At 48.3% G+C, this 18,557-nt stretch overlaps 1 protein-coding gene across 1 annotated transcript; it reads left to right on the top strand.

Moving 5' to 3' along the window:
• The first annotated feature begins 3,023 nt into the window (after positions 1-3,023).
• On the top strand, positions 3,024-17,496 carry LOC115382457 (ras and Rab interactor 2). Its single transcript, XM_075410402.1, is given in 20 exon segments — positions 3,024-3,076; positions 4,098-4,168; positions 4,171-4,188; positions 4,191-4,233; positions 4,318-4,361; positions 4,364-4,432; positions 4,640-4,712; positions 5,059-5,150; positions 6,178-6,356; positions 6,493-6,777; positions 8,054-8,104; positions 8,106-8,145; positions 8,148-8,262; positions 8,264-8,604; positions 13,078-13,386; positions 13,855-13,983; positions 14,155-14,324; positions 16,458-16,680; positions 16,683-16,805; positions 17,429-17,496. Coding segments are annotated over 20 exon segments (2,496 nt in total).
• The last annotated feature ends 1,061 nt before the right edge of the window (positions 17,497-18,557 follow it).

The raw sequence follows: 18,557 nt of genomic DNA, 5'->3' as shown, positions 1-18,557 counted from the left end.
CCTTGACAAGGTTTTGGAACTTAAATTCAGCTCAAACATGTGAAACTGGCTCACTCTTGAAAATTAACAGCACTTCTCTAATATTTTCTTCCAAACCTGCCTATTGATCCCTTGGGGGGGCGCCGTTGCTCCTGTCTGCATGGAGATGGGACGTTTCTCTGGAGGCGAGCAAACAGCAGATCTGGCCGCCGTGACGCCGTCGTCCATCTGCACGTGGCCGAGCCTCTCGCCGAGCAGCTGATCACCGTCACGGATCCCTTCCATCCTACGCTGCTTTCCTAAAAACCCTTTGTTTTCATTTGATCCAGAAGGCCTTCCCTTTGCTGCTGAGTGCCATGGAAATAATCCTTATCTCATCAGATCTGCGAAATCGATCATGAGCTTCAGAATGTTAAGACCTCCGTTATGTTGAAAATGAGACGCATCCTGTTAAAAGCAGGATCTGTTCAGTAAAACAGTCTATTGTTGGCGTTTGAGTCACAGACCGGCGTCACTCGCTGGTCCAGCATGTCAGTCAGTCGGTCCGTCTGTCCACTGCTGCAGCTTTCCTTCCAGCTCTCTCCTCTCCTCTCTGGAAGGTGTAAAGCAGCCAGGTTTCACCCAGCAGCCGGTCAGCGTCCGCACAGTGAAATGCAACTTTTCCTCCTCAGAAGTTCGAATAACCCTGTCGATTCTCGGCTTACTCTACTTTTTGTTTTTTTACTGTACAAACTGTTTCAGATACACTCAACGCTGCCCGGTCGGAGCGTTAGTGGTTCGTACCTCCTTCCTGTGTAGAAGTTTCTTTGGGGAAGTCTCTGAACCCCGAGTTATCCATAGTAGGAAGCTCAGATCTGAAATTTGTCACTGGAACATGGGAGCGACGTTCAAAGAAAACATGCCATCCGTCTTCATCTTTAAATCAGAAAAGCGATTCATGTTTCAGTATTTCAGGCCCCGTTTACATTGCAACATTTTGAAAATGCTGTCCATTTACACCGAAACGGCCAAAACAATATAACTAGCTGTTAGTTTTTATAATGGACACATGAAGAGAACAACACAATACGAACATGGATAACGTGATATGGAGGCCGCCATTGTCCATCCCATCATTTTCACCTCTGTTCCTTCCAGAATAGGAAAGTTTAATATTTTCTCCTCTCCATCCTTCAGGATCTGTCATTTATCTCACGCCGCCGCCGCTGCCTTCAGGTGCAAACACACACCTTGCGAGATTTCTCTCTCTGCTTATTACATTTAAATCCAGTCTCACTGCAGGCAAACTCCAGCTGAGATTCCCCGATAAGAGCTTTAATTTTCACTTCTCTTCTCATCATTTCCATCTTTTATCTTTCATTCCTCTGTTTTTGCCGTCTCTCTCTCTCTCTCTCTTTCTCTGAGGGAATTACATAAGTCTTTCGGTGTGTGTGTGTGGGCAGCGTTGCATTTTATGTAAGGCGGACCTGGAAGTGGCTAGCGAAGCACTTGGGTCTTGCTCTCCTCTTTTTTTCTTTTTTTTTTCTCCTCTCCCTCGCTCACTCGCTCGCTCTTCAGGCGTCTTCCAGCCTTGTGTGTTGGGTGTTTTGTGTGTGTGTGTGTGTGTGTGTGCGTGTGTGTGTGTGTGTGGTCGGGGCGTCGGACTGTGGATGTGCGTGGTGTTTGGCTCCAGATATACGCTGAGGTGACCCGGCGAGCCCACTCAGTGACACACACACACACACACACGAAACCAACTCATTTTCTCTCCAAACGCACCTCGATATCAAAAGAATTTGACTTGTGATGCGAGGATGAGGATGCCGCCTGACGTGTGAAGACGGTGTCTCTCATTGACGGACGGCTCGCCAAGGCTGTGAAACGCCGGATCCTCGACGTAAACAAAGACAGTCGCCGGTTAAAAAGACGACCAGCAGAGCTAAAATTCACCGTTTTTGTTTTTATTTCTGTGTTTACACATTTAATGCTAAGTTAGCGTCGGCTAGCTATTGTTTTGGTGCATTACATAAGAGATGAGTAAGGAGCCACGTGAAGCCTGAGTCGCTTTAGTGATCGTCTCAGTGCTGAAACTAGTCGTGTTGATTCGTCAAGCGTTAGTCCAACTCTAGTAGCATCATCTGGTGCAGTGAGGTGTTTCAAACGGCCGCGCTTCGCACAATCACATCCCATCTGTCGCGCTAACGGCGTCCATTCACATGAATATGGTCGTAGCTTTGCAAGTTTGGTGAAATTGGGATTTTCTGGAGTCTCTCAAAGTATCGATTCCCCTCATTGGAAAGTTCCTCCACACATTTTATTTATTCTTTCACTCGGGTCTCGGAGCTGTGAGCACAAACCTGCGCGCGTTGCATAACTGCAGCCCCCTCATTTGATTGATATCTCCTGTACTTGATTCCTAACCTCTCCACTGCTGTTTACCATTTTTCTGTTAATGGCTACGCTGGGCATAGATTGGCCGACGGAGAGCCGGCCTTCCCCGGGAGGATCGGCGGGTTACGTAACGGGTGGCAGGAGGTGATGAAAAAATGTGAAAAATTCAAATGTGCTCCTGAGTGGTATTCATGAAGCTTCCTCTAATATCACCGGAGCAGGATGCAGCATCTCGGCTCGCTGCTTCGCTTCAGTGCTTCTCTGTGAAGGAAGAAAAATATTTTAGAATGCTGATCATTAAAAGCGCTGTTGGTTTTTTTTTAATTATTTTTTTTTATCCACAGAAGAAACAAGTGAAGAAATATAAAAACATGAAAGATTCACGTGTTTGCTCGTGTGTACGAGCATGTGCGTGATCAACTTTTATGAGTAAGTGTGTGTGTGTGTCAGTGTTTTTGTGTTGATAGAAGCACCCCCCTTCACCTTGTCAGGGATGTCTCATTGTGTGCACATGCGTGTGTGTGTGTGTGTGTGTGTTCATATTTGAGTATTGCGAGAGCACACACCTCTTCAACTTGCCCGAAATGTTTTTTTTTTTTTTTTTCCTGTGTGTGTGTGTGTGTGTTGTTTCACTGAGTGGGAATGCCTGGTAGGATGTGTAGGCCCGGGTTGCCATGGCAACCATCTGCTGCTACGCTCGCAAGCGTTCGCCGGCTGCCCACACAGTGTGACATCCAGCAACAAGCCCATCTGAGAGAGAGAGAGAGAGAGTAAATCTGTGCTCGAACGCTCACGTTTTAAAGTGCCAAACTTTATTTAAAAAAAAACACAAAAGCTCAGATTGATTTGTTGTCTTTTTTTTTTCTTTTTTTTTTAGAGGGAAAGTCTAGAAACGGTAGCCCGTAGCGGCGCGGAGTTCAGGAGAGTCTCGAGGAACGTGTTTCCAGTGCTGTTGGGAGGAGACAGACGGAGGAGAGGTGTGCAGCCTCGCAAAGCACCAGAGCAACACTTGGTTCATTTATAGAAGGACAGAAGGACGGGGAAGCTGCTTCCCGCGGCTCCAGAACTTTCCGCCGAAGTCTGGCCGAAACATGCGTAAATAAGTCTGAAATACTTTGTTTTCCATGGCAAAGGAAAGAGGACTGACTGAACACACATGAAGACATATCGTTAGAGAAGAGACCGCCACATACAGCCTAATATGTGGATGAAATGTCAAAAATAGCGCTATAATAAGCTTTAAATGTAAAATTTTAAAGTTTTTCTTTGAGTATAACAGATGAAAATATTGATATTTTCACTAAAAAAGAAACATTTCCTTCTGAAAATGACTTACAATCTCAACGTAAATCCAATCTTAATGATACAAAATACCATGAAATATCTAGAAACCTACATTATGAATGTTTTTGAAGTTTCCCCCTGACAGCATGGCTTTGAGGCTAATGCTAGTTAGCTAGCTGTCATGGCGGCGTCACTTCCAGGGCTGTTAAAAATGCATCACGGAAAGCGTTTCAAACCCTCTGCTAATAGTTCATTTGCATTTATGATAAATAAATGCAAATGAAATACCATTTAGTTGTTTTCTGATTGGTGGTTAAAAGCTGGAGCTCGTTGACATCCGATCGGTTTCCAGAGACGGCAAATGGAGGAAAAAAAAAACAAAACAAAAAGCACAAACACTCTGAATGCAACGCTGAAATAATTGACAGGGACAGCTCATCTGATGACTACCTCGGCCTTTGCAGATGCAGGTGGGCAGCGGCCAGCGCGTCCCAGAGGGCCTTCAGCGTCCTGGATCGCCTGCTGCTCACACACCCCGGTGGCTCCAGCTGTCCCTCACCAGGACTCGGCCCTCTACATCCTCCTCAGGAGCCGGTCGGGGTGATGGCCCGGCCGCCCGTGGGGAAAATATCTAACCTATCTACAGGGCGTTTGTGGTTTTACGTTTCGGTTTTCGTTTGGCAGACCTTTTTAGTGCCGCAAGTGCAGCTCCAGCCAGAGGAAGGTGCTGGCTTCCGCATGACCGCCGAGAGGAGCGCCGCCGCCGTGAAGGAGTGCTTCATCGCGAGGAAGACCTCCAGTGAGTACAGTCAAGAGAAAACAGTGTTATTCACTTCAGAAAAGTTTTACGTTTGCATTGGATTTCCAGTAGAAAACATTGTCATGTAAACGGGGCCTCAGTAAATCTCACTGGCAGCCGCCGTGTCTGGTTCTCAGCTGGTCTCAAGTCCTTAATTTGACGGTTCCCGTCGCCGTCACTCAACACTCTTGTCTCCTGAACGTCTCGCCTTCGCCCTGGAGAGCTCGGCGCTCAGCTTCCCTGACCTGTGTCGGCTGGTGGCCTTCTACTGCATCAGCAGGTGACGTATCGCACGACTCAAACTGCTCTCCTGGGGGGTTTAATGGTTCAACTTTCCTGAAATAAGGGATATTTTTCCCGCTGCCAGTTGGAGGGATGTAATCTGACTATTTTGACTTGAAACCGAGGCCAGCCTGTCACTGGCAGCATGTTTTAAAAAGACGTAGACTTATATATTCCTTTCCTGAGGCTGTTTACTGGGTTTCTCATGCATACTTGTCATAACCATGACTTTTTAGATGTTTATTATATTGAGAAAAGACTTTTTGGAAGACGTTTTAGCCCTGAGTAGATGTTCCTTTCTCAGAGCCGCTGGTTTTATCGTTCTCTCTCTCTGTTTCCTGCAGGGATGTGCTGCCTTTCCCCCTGCAGCTGCCCGACGCCATCGCCCAGGCCGCGACGCACAGGCAGCTGGAGGCCATCTCACACATGGGACAAGGTCCGTCACTGCGGCGCTCACACTCGTCCAAACGACCATCCGTCTTCGAATCGCGAAACTTCTCTCAAAAATCATATATTTTCACTTGAAACGGCCAAACAGCTTGATGGAAATAAACATTTCCAGTGTTCAGCTGCAGAGCCGAAACACTTTCCCCGAGCCGGGGTGTGATTTTTCTGGGTGAGACCGCTTGTGTTTTATTATTTACATTATTATATATACTGTGCTTATTGGCTTTTATCTCATTGCCGCCTCCGCTCGGGCACTGAAAATACCCCCCCCTTCTGCTTTTATACGTTCAAGATGGTTTTCCTGTTTCACAACAACAAAATTAACAAAAGACTGTCGTCCTACTTAACGATGTTGTCGACCTAAGTATCGCACATTCCATGTTTTCCTACAGAGCGAGCTACATATATCCAGGTAATTAGCCTATAAGGACTGAAAGAGCATATTTTTAATATGAGACGACAACAGCAATAAAGACGGCGATGTGGGAAAACGAAATAAGGGACTGAAAGTTGTGGCTGCCAGCCCGGCGTCTATTTTAACACAGCAACATGTCCTGTCGGAGGGCAGCGGCGAGAGCGAGGTGTGACTTCGCCACGGCTAAAAATGACGACCAGACTCTTTCTCATCGTGCCTCCGCGAAAATCAGTCTGCTCTCGTCAGCTCGCCGCGGAAAAAAAACAAAAAAAAACATTCAATGTGTTTATTCACCCTTATAGCTTCTCGCTATTGTCTTCAAGAAAATCAAGTGTTCAAAAAAAAATGTGTGGATTGAAAAGAACAAGTATGACGAAAGACTGAGGAGCTGTTAGAACTGATTAGTCAGGTTCTGCAGTCGGTCCTTCACACTGTGTTAACGTGCAACTTGTTGTAAATGGAAATATGGCCGCTGGATTGTTGAGAGTTCAGTTCTGGACGTGAAGAAGGGCCTTCTGCTCCTGACGGCGAGTTACGAGGACTGTCACTTGACCTTTGTTTCTCTCGCTGAACTCTTGAAATTTTCTCTGTCTTCCTCCAGACTTCTGGAGTTTTCCGAGTGCCTCAGACATGCAGAACGGGCCGCTGGACACCGCTCCGTCCACCAGCAGCCAGGCCCAGACGGCGGCGAGCCGGGAGAGAAGCTCTCTGCTGGCCGTAGGCAGACATGGAAAGCTCTGCTTCATCAACCCACTCTTCCTGCAGCTGGAGGTTTGCAAGGTTGGGAAAGACTTCGCTCACCTTCTGCTCAGCTTTATATAAGTTCCAAGAGTTCTCAAGCAAGCCTACACCATGTTTTGCTTAATTCCTCTGATAAATTCAGTCTGGAGTCTCCTCTTTTCTGTTATTTTCGCAGCTCCCGCAGCTGCCGAACCACAGTGCCTCCAACAAGCGGCACCGCTTCAAGCGCAGCATGCGCCTCCGACTGTCCGAGTCGTCCATGAACCTGTCCCTGGAGGGCGTGGGCTCCTACTCCCCGCCGCCGTCGCAGGACCAGCCCGGCGACTCCGACCGGCTGCACACGCCCGACTCCCACCCGCAGAGGAGGGTTCACGCTGGGGCGGGCGTTCTGAGGAGGACCCCCGCCGTGTCGCCCGGGTCCACGGAGGAGGACGACATGATGTCCATGAACGCACCGCAAGTAAAGAACGGGAAGATGTATCTGTTACCCCTTTCCCACTGAAGCTAGCGGGTCAATCCACAAACAATCGGCAATTGACTCCTTCCCCACTGCCTGCAGACCCGGGTCTAATCGCCTGCTGGTGAATTACGTAGTTGCGTTTTCCCGCGCTGATGGCGTCCCACATTGATGACATCATCAGCGCGACCGAGCACGGCAAGGTAAACAGTGCAGCAGCGCACCGTCCCTGTTACCTGCCGACGAATCTCGACAGAAGCTCTCTGGTCTCGCTATCTTGCCAATGCTGGGACATCTTGATGAAGGATGTTTCACGCTGTGTCCAAAACAACAACAACGCGCTAACGTAGCCACAAGCGCGCTGGCGTAGCCATGCTGCGTCGACGTCATCACGTAAATTACTGCGTCAACCCGGGTCTGCCTTTCCCACTGAGGCCTATCGGAGGCGACCCGATTAATACCGAGGTCACTTGCAGGGTCGATCGACCCGGTTTGAAATGCCAATTAAACCCTTTCACACTGCCATGAGGAGCCGATTATTAGCGGTGGATACTGATTTATTGGCCAGTGGGAAAGGGGTATGAGTGTTTCCCCAGACACAATACACTTTAAACATTAACAATGGCAGCACAGGGACTTTGCATGTACAGAACAACTTTTTACTGCGGCCACGGTGCACATGTACAGTGGGAGAGTTTCTGAAATGTTGCGTGTCCCTCATTGTCACAGAGACAGTGTCGGAGAATTTTCAAAATGTGCATTTTACCCCATTTTCACAGAGACGGAGTGTTTTCGAAAAGTTGCGCTTTATCACGTTTCCAGAGACGGAGCATTTTACCCCGTGTGCACAGAGAGGGAGCAGTTTCGAAAAGTAGCATTTTCCCCCATTTCCACGGAGACAGAGCATTTTCAAAAAGTTCCACCTTCGGAAATGTCTTCAAAAATGCTGAATTTTCAACGACTCCACTGTCATGTAAACTAGCAACCCACAACATCTCGCACCGTGGTCCGGTTTTCAACATCATCATTTTTGCACGGACCTTCAGGGCAGCGTTAAAAAATTGCATGAACACGGGCTTACCGTTAATGATGAGATGCTTAACTGACGGAGTGAAGCACAGGAAGTAAGCGCTGGAAGCGAAGCGCTTTTCAAAATAAAAACCCAAGTTTTATTTGGAAGCGTATGTTTGAATTTCCATTAGACTGTATTATGCGGCCCAGTAGCAAATCAAGCACATGAAGACCCTGGTGTAAAGTTTTCACCCTCTCTTCCGACCAGACTTGTGCCAAAGTGGAGGACGCGCCGCGGCCCCAGATGGCGGCGCCGCCGCGAGGAGCCCGGCATCGAGGTGGCGGTCCTGGCCATGGACCGCCGCCGGCGCCGTCGCTGGCCGAGCTGGACAGCAGCAGCTCCTTCAGCAGCATGGACGAGGACAACGACTCGGACTCCGACTCGGAGAGCGTCGCCCTGTCCAAGGCGCACGCCTACCCGCCCGCCGCTGGTCCGCTCGCGCGGCCGCGGCGGGCTGCACCGCATGAGCGAGGCCTTCGTGTGCTTCTTCGCGCCGGACAAGCGGCTGACCCGGCTGGTGGAGGAGCTGTCCCGGGACCGGCGCTCCATCTTCGGGGGGATGGTCCAGGACTTCCTGCTGGAGCAGAGGGAGGTGCTGAAGTCTCTCGCCGCCGCGCCGCCTCCGTCGGCGTCCCGCGTGACGTCGGTGCAGCTCCTGCAGGGCCTGCGCCTCTTCCTGTCCCAGGCCAAGAGCTGCCTGCTGGACAGCGGCGAGCTGGAGCCGCCCATCGACACCCTGGTGCCGCAGAACGAGAAAGGTAACGGAACCCGTCGGGTTCTTACTGCGTCTGAATAAACGTGGCGGTGGAGTAAACTGGCTCCCTGGAGGGAAAACCTCCAACCACAGGAGGGTAATTATACCGACTCCCCCACAACCGTTAACTGAAACAGCTAACCGATTGAGGAAATTAATCTCACAGTGGTTAACTCTTAACTGTTAGTCTGCGCTGTTCCATTTAAAAAGGCTAAACTCTTCTGAAAACACAAAAACAATGTGTTTTCTTTTGATTTTAAAACCTTTTTTGGAAAATTAATTAATGAATTGGAAAATTCCAAAGAATTCACATAGTTGAACATAGTTATATGATGTTTTAATAGAATTCTTTTGTGCAGCGTGGAAGAAAAGCATTATTTCTGGGTCTAATTTGATGATTTTATGCTTATTTTATTTGAGTAAACTCAACCAAATGAAATTCAGCTGACTCCGCTGTGAGTTTCTCTCGCTCACGCTGCACAGAAAGGACCGGACGGAAAAAAGAGCAAACGAGAGACGTGTGGAAGAAGAAGAAAAAAAGAGAGAGAGAGAGAAAAAAAAAGCGTCACTATTAGAAAGCGGTGATTCAATAGACGAAGTGCCAGAGGACGCAGGTCTCTGGAAACAGACAGCCTTCCCTGATAGATGGTGGGCTGCCCGGGCTCCGCTGAAAGGCGCTGTCAACACAAAGTAGTGTGCGTGGGGGGAGCGAGCCTCATTCACGGCTCGCTTTGTCTCTGGTATTTAGAAAACAGCATTAGGGAAGCCCGACCCTCGCTTCCCGGGCTCTCGCCGCGTCTCGTCATTGTCAAGACATCGCCGGGTGTTACTTTGGAACGACTGTATACTTAGATGTTTTGACACAGGCCTGCGCGGAGGCTTTTTGGTGTGTGTGTGTGTGTGTGTGTGTGTGTGTGTGTGTGGCAGCGCATGTGTGTTAGTGAGTAAACCGTGATGACGGATGGTTGCCTGGCTGTGCAGAGGCTTCAGGGAGAGAGAGAGAGAGTGAGAGAGGGAGAGCGGTCGGCCGCTGCCTTCCGTCCTCCTCTCTTCCTTCCTTCCTGCGAATCTGATTTATCTCACATTGCGTCGGTGGGAGGCATTTGCATTTTTTTTTTCTCCCCCTCGTTTATCATAAAAATATCGCAGTCCCACGCTCACTTGAAGAGCGGCACGATTCAGGGGAGGGCGGGAGGGAGGGGAGGGAGGGATGGAAATAGGTGGGTTACTTTGAAACTGTAATCAGTTACAGGTCTGTGAGCAAACAACTGCCCGTCCAGTAATCTGATTACTTGTAATCTGTTCCTCTCCCCAGCCGCACGGAGACTGAGGGACGCTGGGATTGAATGAGGGTGTGAGTGATTGATCACACGGGGAGTGATGGAGTAAGGTGGATGAAGGGGGGGGGGGGTTCGGGCTTTAGGGGATTACATGGGAAAAAGATGAAGGATGGCGAGAGGAGCGAGAGGATGCTACTGATGAGAGTGGAAAACGGCGAGCGCTGGAGAATTGTTACCCACTTAGTCAGGACTGCCCACTTACTGCTGGAGACCCACGAGCGTGCGTGAGTGTGTGTGTGTGTGTGTTGTGTGTGTTTCCACGTGTGGCTCTCATCTCCGGCTCGGAGCCAGAGAGCGTTCGCGGTGGCCGTGGGCTCAGAGAACAGCCGCCCTGAAGGCTGGAACCGGCGCTCCAGAGTCGGGGTACGACTCTCAACTGGAAGGACATCAGAAAGTCTGGCAATAACAATAGTCTAGAAATCATATTTTTATTCTGTTTTCACATTTAAACAGCAAACTTCAGGTATTTCTTGGTGTGTTTTTTTCCCTGCTAAGTAAATCTAAGATGTTCTAATCCGAGGCGCTTCATCACTTCCTCCGTCCGTGGTTTATGAGATGGCGGCGTTGCCTTTATCCAGTCCTACAAAATCAATATCCTGGCCAACAATGAAGAAAACACCATAGCTTTCTTTCAGATATACTTCCTCTGGGGCCACATCGAAAACGACGGTCAGACGACAAGGCTGGATGAGAAAGTTCAGAGTGTTTTGGTTCTATTTAGACACAGGAGCAATTTTCAAAAGGACTCTGATCTCTTGGCTAACAAGCATCTTGGAAAAAAAAAGGCGCATGACTAAATGGTAAAAACCACGTGTAATGATAAGAAATGAAAAAAAAACTGCTTAAAAAAATGTAAAATTGCCACAAATTTTACAAGAAAAAGGCTTATAATGAAGGGAATAAAACATGAAATACAGTTTAAAAAGGAGCCTAAATGGTTAAAACAGCATAAATGGTTTGATTCTCTGAAAAATAAGGACAAAACCGCTAAACACCAGGTACAAAAACAGCTGAAAATGAAACTTTCAACATCCCGATTTGTTATTGAAACTTCATAAATGCAACATAAGAGTTTTTTTTGTCATCGTTTTCATCATAACTAAAGATATGAAGCTTTAAGCAGCAGCATGTTTCAGTCTCCATTTGATTTGGTGGAAAGTCACAATTAAGGCTGTTTTGGTCAAGATTGCAGAGAGCTGGATTATATTCCAGGGGTCTTCAAATCTAGAGCAACAGCTGCTCAGTCAGCCGAGAAGAACCAGCGGGTTCACAGAGACCGCCAGCTTTACACCGTGCATGAGGGGAAACCCAAAAACACGTCGATAAATGTATTTTCATGTGTTTATTTTTGGTTTCAGTGGCAGCTTCCTCACTTTTCACATTTTTCCGGAACTAACCATATATAGCTACATCAGTCATAAACCTGTTCAAGCGGTCATAGAGCTGTATATCAAGACAACTGTAACTCCACGGTGGCTTGTACATGAATGAATTCATGAGACTGTTAAATTTCTCATAACAGTTTTGTTTTTTCACCTTTGTGCCGTCTCAAGTCTCTCATAACAGATTTTAACATGTGAAAAATTACAAATAAGTTACTGTTACACAATATTTGAGCTGGTGTTCCCTGATACTAAAATAAAACACATCTAAGTTGAAATAGATTTCTTTTTAAGCTTTTTTATGTAGCGAGAAAAACAAAACACATGTCTATTAAAAAACCCACTCTGCATGTGTGAATATTTAAAATATGGACAATTTCTTTACAGATACTTTAGAGAAACTATTAAAAATAATACATTATGCTGACGATATCTTGTTTACACAAAGTAAACAAAACACGTCTTAACACCTAAAAGTAATGTGCAATAACGCTGTTCTCGAAAACAAATGTGTGTTGTTGTTTTTTGCACTTTCAAAGATACTATTATCAGTTTATTTATGTTCAGCCATTTGCACTCATTTATTTTTAAGATTAAATATCCTTTGCATCCGTGCAGAAGATGAAATCTGGAAAGCAAACATGTTTCTCTTTTTTTGGTTTTCTAATAGTTTATATAGTTATTTATTTATGGAGCTGGATGGACTCGCTGCTGATCAGCTCCTAATTCTACTGAGACTCACTCGATACCTTTCTGGGCCTGCTGCCAGCTCTTTACACACGTCGACATGATCCGTACCTGCAAATGACCAAAATAAATCAAGCGCTGATGGAGACCCATCATCGAGGAATATCTCACAGTACCAGGAATTATTTTCTTTTCAGGGCAGCGGTTTCCACCCTCGGCTAACGGCGAGAACATGCACAGTCCGAGTCCCTGACTTCTGGCTTTTCTGCATAGAGTTTGCATGTTCTCTCCATGTCTGTGGGTTGGCAAAGTCTTCTTGGTCTTAATTTTATGTCTTAATTAAAGATAAGTCAGGAGTTTAGTGACAATAAAGAGTGAAATGCAAAGTTTAACCGTTACATTCAAAGTGTATTAATTCTGAGGCGCATTTCCAGACAGAATTAAGCAAATGAATTAACCGACCAGTTTATTCTCTTTCAGGAGTGAAATTATATGTAAATTAGACAACTTTTTTTTTGGGCCGTTGTGCACGTGCTTGTTCCCTCGCGATGATGCAATATTCCGAGATGGCGGCCCGCGGTGAGCGTTCAACCATTGACTGTATATAAAAGATGGACACAGCTAATGTGTCACCCATGCGTTCTGAAATCCGGTGTTGACGCTACATCACTGTATTGAACCTTTGAAACCGATGTAAATGTGATTGGTCGGGCCTGTCGACAGAGGAGGCGCTGTGATAGGACGATTTATGGAAAAACTTTAACTCATAAAACAAAATCAACAGATGATTCATATGAGAATCGGAGTCTGGTCAAGCTGACGGGGTTGTAGAAACAAGTGATGGAGATCAGAACGTGTTCTGAAACTGGAGCTTTATGTGTTTATTTGCTCTCTGGAATTCAACGTTTCTGAATGGGATTTCTTTTCGTCCGCCTCCTGTCCAGTCAGAACGCTCCGCAACCCCTGGTGTAAAAACACATTAAATACTGACTCGCCTGTTTTTTAAGACATGAAGAAAATGTCACACGTGTCGTAAGCGGCGAGACGTTCTGCCCTGTGTGCTTTCAGACCTGGCGTTGGAGCGCGCCATGTTCTCCTGCGTGCTGCGGCCGCTGCGCTCGCAGCTGGACAAGGCGCTGGCGGCCATGCACAGCCAGGACGGCTCCAGCCACCGCCTGACCCAGAACCTGCTGCGGCTGAAGGGCGACGGCGCCATGGAGCGGCTCGGCGTGCGCACCGGCGTCCCCGACAGCCGCGAGGTGGAGCGGGTGAAGCAGAAGCTGATCCTGATGCAGCGGACGCACTCGCCCATCGACAAGGTGCTGCTGCTGCTGCAGGTCTGCAAGTGTGTCCACAAGGCCATGGGGTCCTTACACGGTGAGCGCCTCGCACGCCGCCTGACGAAATGCGCACCGGGAAACTTTTCAAGTGAATTACACAACGCGGATTTAATGTTTCCCCCTCGAGTTCGACGTTTGACCCTGAAGTTTTAGTTTTCACTCGCAAGTTTAAAAAGCACCAAGATCCACTTAACTGCAAACATTTAAACTGCCGTAATGATCAACAACCTGCTGTTGCTGCCAGCGCTTCAGATCCCTCCTGCGAGCAGAAACGAAGGTCGACGTCTTTGCACTGAAAAGTGTTTTTGTCACCTTGAGACGCTTCCTGATTCAAACGGGGGACGCTGTTGGTATACGACTGATAAACCGTCTTTGTCACGAGTTCCCACAGCGCGATGCCGCCACCCCCTTTACTATGAGCACTATCTACCCATTTACCCTCTCTTCTGTCTTTCTGGATTAAAGGCGTCTTCATGTTCTCCCGTTGGTCTCGATGTGTCTGCAGGACAGGAAGTGAGCTGGGACGACTTCCTGCCGTCGCTGTCGTACGTGATCGTGGAGTGCAACAGGCCCCACATCCTGATCGAGGTGGAGTACATGATGGAGCTGCTGGAGCCGTCCTGGCTCGGAGAGGGTACGAGTGTTTGGGACCAGAGAGTGTTACGTATTTTAATCCACAAGATTTAATACAAGAACGAAGAGACGTTTTCCTTTTCCTGTGTTCATAAATACTAAAAACAACTGGCTGCATTGATCAACCGCTGTCCTCCCACACGCCGGTGCTTCGTTTCCTGCCCGCCCTCAGGTGGATACTACCTGACCAGCGTCTTCGCCAGCCTGTGCCTGATCCAGAGCCTGGACAAGGACAAGCCGCCGTCGGGCGGCCTGGCGCCGGAGGTGCAGGAGGCGCTGAGGGAGTGGAGCTGCCGGCGGAGCCGAGAGGCCCAGAGGCAGAAGGAGACCCTGCAGAGCCAGGTGAGCCGCCGCCGCCGCCGCCGCCGCCGCCGCCGCCGCCGCCGCCGCCACGTGTTCTCGTTGTGGAGTAATCCAGCGTAGAGACATCACACCAAGTTGCCCCCTGTGAAACAGAGCGTTGCACTGATGGCTGTTTACTATGCAGCGAGACCGTTTGTCTTCCACAGAGCCGTGTGAGGACAAATGGAAAAAAGAAAAAAAAAAGATGTTGCAGGTGGAGAAACGGATTGTGTTTGATCAGGATGGAATATTGGTGGAAAAGCTTCTTCCTCTCTGTTGCTCTCATGGTCAAATGGTTCCTTATAACTGAAAATCAGTGCCAGGTCTCGTGTGTGAAGAATCTGGACCAGGCATGTGATTTTAAAGTGTGTGTGTGTGTGGTGTGTGTGTGATGGTCTGTAAATGACACACCCTCCTCCCACATCAGTATTAATCACATTTATGTGCTTTTTCAGTTGCTGTCGTTAACAGAACTGGAAGTCCTGGTCCTGAAAAACTCAGTACTGAGACACAAATTGCAAAATTCCATTTGTTTTGCATGTATTTACATTTTTCCCTCAATCTGCTTCTGTTTCTGCTGAAACGACAGAGGAAAAGTCGACGTTCGAGGTTATTGACACTAAAACGGCCGACTTGATGCTAAATGTCGATTTTGAACTCGTCTGCTTCTTCAAGAACTTTCCGCCGTCGTTTGTTTTCACAATTCAAGCCCCGGCCTGGCCGTTTCCTCCGCTTTAAGCCTCACGAACCGGGAAGGAAAAACAAGCGATAATCCAGCCAGGCAGGTCAGACATGGCGGCGCATTAATTATACTGATGGCGTTTCACGCTGAGCTCATCGTCCCACATCTGGAACGCCGACAGGTGTTCAAACAGGAGCAGCTCTGACCCACATCCAGCCCCCAGTGGATCCGGCTTCACTCTGGACGCTGGGGAAATGAGTCTGCTGGAGGTCAGAGCAAAGCCGAAGCTTCTGGGTCCGGGCGGCGCCGGCCGGGCGCCACACCTGGAGTTCCCTCCTTGGCGTGCGGAGACGGCCGGACCTCATTTGAGCGGATTAGTTTTTAGGCATTTTCAGAGGTAATCCTCTGATCTGCGGGGCGGCCGGCTTACGGCAATTCACTTTTTACCTCCAGCACCTCGGTCCAGCAGATGCCACGTAGCGGGGGGGGGGGGGAGCTGGGGAGGGGGGGAGGGGGGGAGGGGGGAGAAGGAAAAAAAAAAAAAGAAAAGGCATTGTCATCCACAACGTTTCTGTCTCGTCACGTGGTTCCTCTCCTGGCTTCAAATAGCCGATCTAACTCACCCGGCAGCCAGATTTTCCACTGACACAGGCGGGGATCAGCGAGCCAAGTGCTATGAAGAAGTGGGCGGTCAGATAACATGAAATTTATCGAGCTGCATCTACCCATCGAAGCAGGCAAACACAATATGCACACGGACGGCGAGGAGCTCACCGACTCTGTGAGTGTTGACGGTGGCAGACCTGTTGATTGTGATTCTCTGTGTGTGTGTTGGTTGGTTGTTTTTTTTTTTTTAAACAAGCCTGTGTGACTACTTTTCCATCACTGTGTGTGTGTGTATTGTGCAGGTAGGATGGCTGCTGAGTGTGTGTGTGTGTGGTGTGTGAGGATTCTCTGTGGTTTTCAGAGGAAGGATTGTGTCCAGTGTGTTTTCCGTGTGCTTTAGAGCGCTGTGAGGGCGTTCTGTTTGTAGGTGGCCAAAATCTGACATTATATAATGACTTTGAGACAGAGCTGGAAGGTTTTTCACTGATGGTTTTTTTTTTTTTTTTTGAAGGAAGGAAATAAAAGTTTGAGTTTTGACCAAACTTCAGTAGAATCAGGGACACAGAGGACGGCGCTTTGGATGTAGCTCTAGTGGATGGAAAAGGGCAGTTTCAGCGTTTGGACCTGCTGTGTGTGGGAAGCAGAGGCTTTGTTTCGCAGCCACTTTTCCTTTACGGACGCTGTTTTGGCTCCATTATTGCAGCGGATAATCAGTCCTCCCTCCTCCTCCTCCTCGCTCTCCTCCCCCTCTCCTGCCCTCGCTCCGTAAGCCTCTTGACCTCTGTTTCTGCATGAATACAATATATATTCACACTTCTGTTTTTTTCCCCCCTCCCTCCCTCCAGAGGTGCGTTCGGATACTGTTCCAGGACGGGGAGCGGAGCGCCGTGCGGACGTTGCAGTGGCGAGCCGGGGAGACCAGCCAGGCCCTGGCGCAGCTGTGCGCCGCCACCTTCGGCGTGTCCGACCCGCAGCAATACACCCTGTACTGGCGCAGCGGCGGCGAGATGCGGGCGCTGCCGCCCCAGGCCCAGCCCCGGGACCTGGCCGGCCACAGCGAGGGGGGCCCTCGCTCTCCTACCTGAGGACGGACCACGACTTCAGCAAGATGCGGCGGCTCACCAGGGGTGGCGCCGTGGACCTGAGCGAGTCGGTGTGTGAGGATGAGTGGGAGGACGAGGAGGAGGAGGAGAGCATGGCCGCTCACTCGCTCTGGCTTTCTCTGGCGTTTCTCTCTTCTCTTCTCTCTCTCTCTCTCTCTCTCTCTCTCTCTCTGGCGCTGTGTCGTGTCCGGTCTCGGGTCGGGACCCGGGACTCTCAGACTCTCCCCCCCGAAGTGGAGCAGGACCCTCGCATCCAGACTTTTTTTTTTGCCAAAAGTTGTGCCGTGTCCGCTCGGCGGTGTAAAGGAGTGTACTATCTGTGAACATGGAAAAAAAAAAAAAAAAAAAAAGTGTAATAAATGGATTTGATTGTTTTAAAACGTGAGGCCAGAGCTGCGCCGTGGAGCGACCAGCCGCTGCCGCCGCCGCCACGGCGCGAGGAGGCTCAAATCCAAAGACTGATTCTCTGAGGCTACCGTTGCCTGGATACAAACACGCTTCCTGTCGGAGCCGGCGGCCCGTCGCCGTGGCGATGGAACCCTCCGACGGCGCAGCTCTGGGCCCACATCTGGATGTTTTATTATTTGACTTTTTGTGTGTAAAATTCTGCGGACGTTTGGGTGAGCCGTGCTGGTGAAGTGTTGGTGGAGGGCTTAGGGAGGGGTTGGGGGGGATTCTGTGGCCCCGTCCCGGACGACGCTTTGACATTAAAGGTTTCAGCCAAGATCCAGGGTGCGATTTGCTGGGAGACCCCCGGTCCGGACCGCTGGGAGGCGATTGAAGCGTCTTCCGTCCCTGATCTTCCCTCCAGTCACTGCATACGTCACACAAATACACACCTGGAGCTTTATTATATGTATCTGACTCAAAGAAGTTTATAAATATCAGTTTTCAGACACACTTAACATTCACACCATATTATCAAAGAACTGCACATATTTAATCACATTTTCGCCTATTCTTCAGCTCTAAAGTCTTAATAAAACGTCAAAATCTCACTTCAAACTCTTCTTACACCTCATTTCTGTTGAGCTGCTCATAAAGACTGGTTCATTGATGGATATTCTGTATTTTAACATTAAAGATTCTCTGTAAAACAGACATTGAGATCCATAAATAATAGCCTCATCTAACAGACTTTCACTGGCAAAAGCATGGCTGGTCTTTTGATATAGCCTGAAACTGTCACACTAGTTGATACACAGGCCTGAAAATGTTTTATTTCTGTATTTGATACAACACTTCATGTCACAACATGCTTTAAAATTGAGAAATTAAAGATGTGATGGGGGTTTAGAGAGTAACCTCTGTGACCAAGAGGATAAAATCAAACCTGAAAGTAAAGGAAAATGTTAAAAAGGAGTATTTCTTCAGACATTTGAAGTGATTTCACTGCTAATTTGTTATTTATTAGTCCCAACTAATAAATGATTGTAAATGTACGTTACTTGTTATTTTGTTGGGTTTCCTCCTCAATTTTTGTCCAGCCATGCTGGGAAAACCCTCCAAATCGCACCCTGCCAAGACTTCAATACCAAAGTGACGTGAAAACGCAAGAAAAACAGTCATTTATTAAGTTTCCCTTTAAGGAAATCAGGTTATTCCAGCTTGGAGGGAAGCTCTATTTTTAGATTCACCCACAGAGAACATTTATTTTTACTTTCTTTTTGGAGAAAAAAGGCGCAGACTCCCTCCTTTGCTCGTGGTTTTTCTTTTTTTTTTTTTTTCGGTGAATGGTTTTTTGGCCTGTGGAGTAACGTCTGAGTGGGAGGGAAGTGACAGGAAAGCATCGGCTCTGTGTTTCACGACCTGCAGCAGATTGACTGAATGACTCGCGAATGT

Source organism: Salarias fasciatus, chromosome 3 (genome assembly GCF_902148845.1).
Source record: "Salarias fasciatus chromosome 3, fSalaFa1.1, whole genome shotgun sequence".
Lineage (NCBI taxonomy): Eukaryota > Metazoa > Chordata > Actinopteri > Blenniiformes > Blenniidae > Salarias > Salarias fasciatus.
The sequence above is the reverse complement of the archived record's forward strand: the minus strand, read 5'-3'. Positions and strand labels throughout refer to the sequence as shown.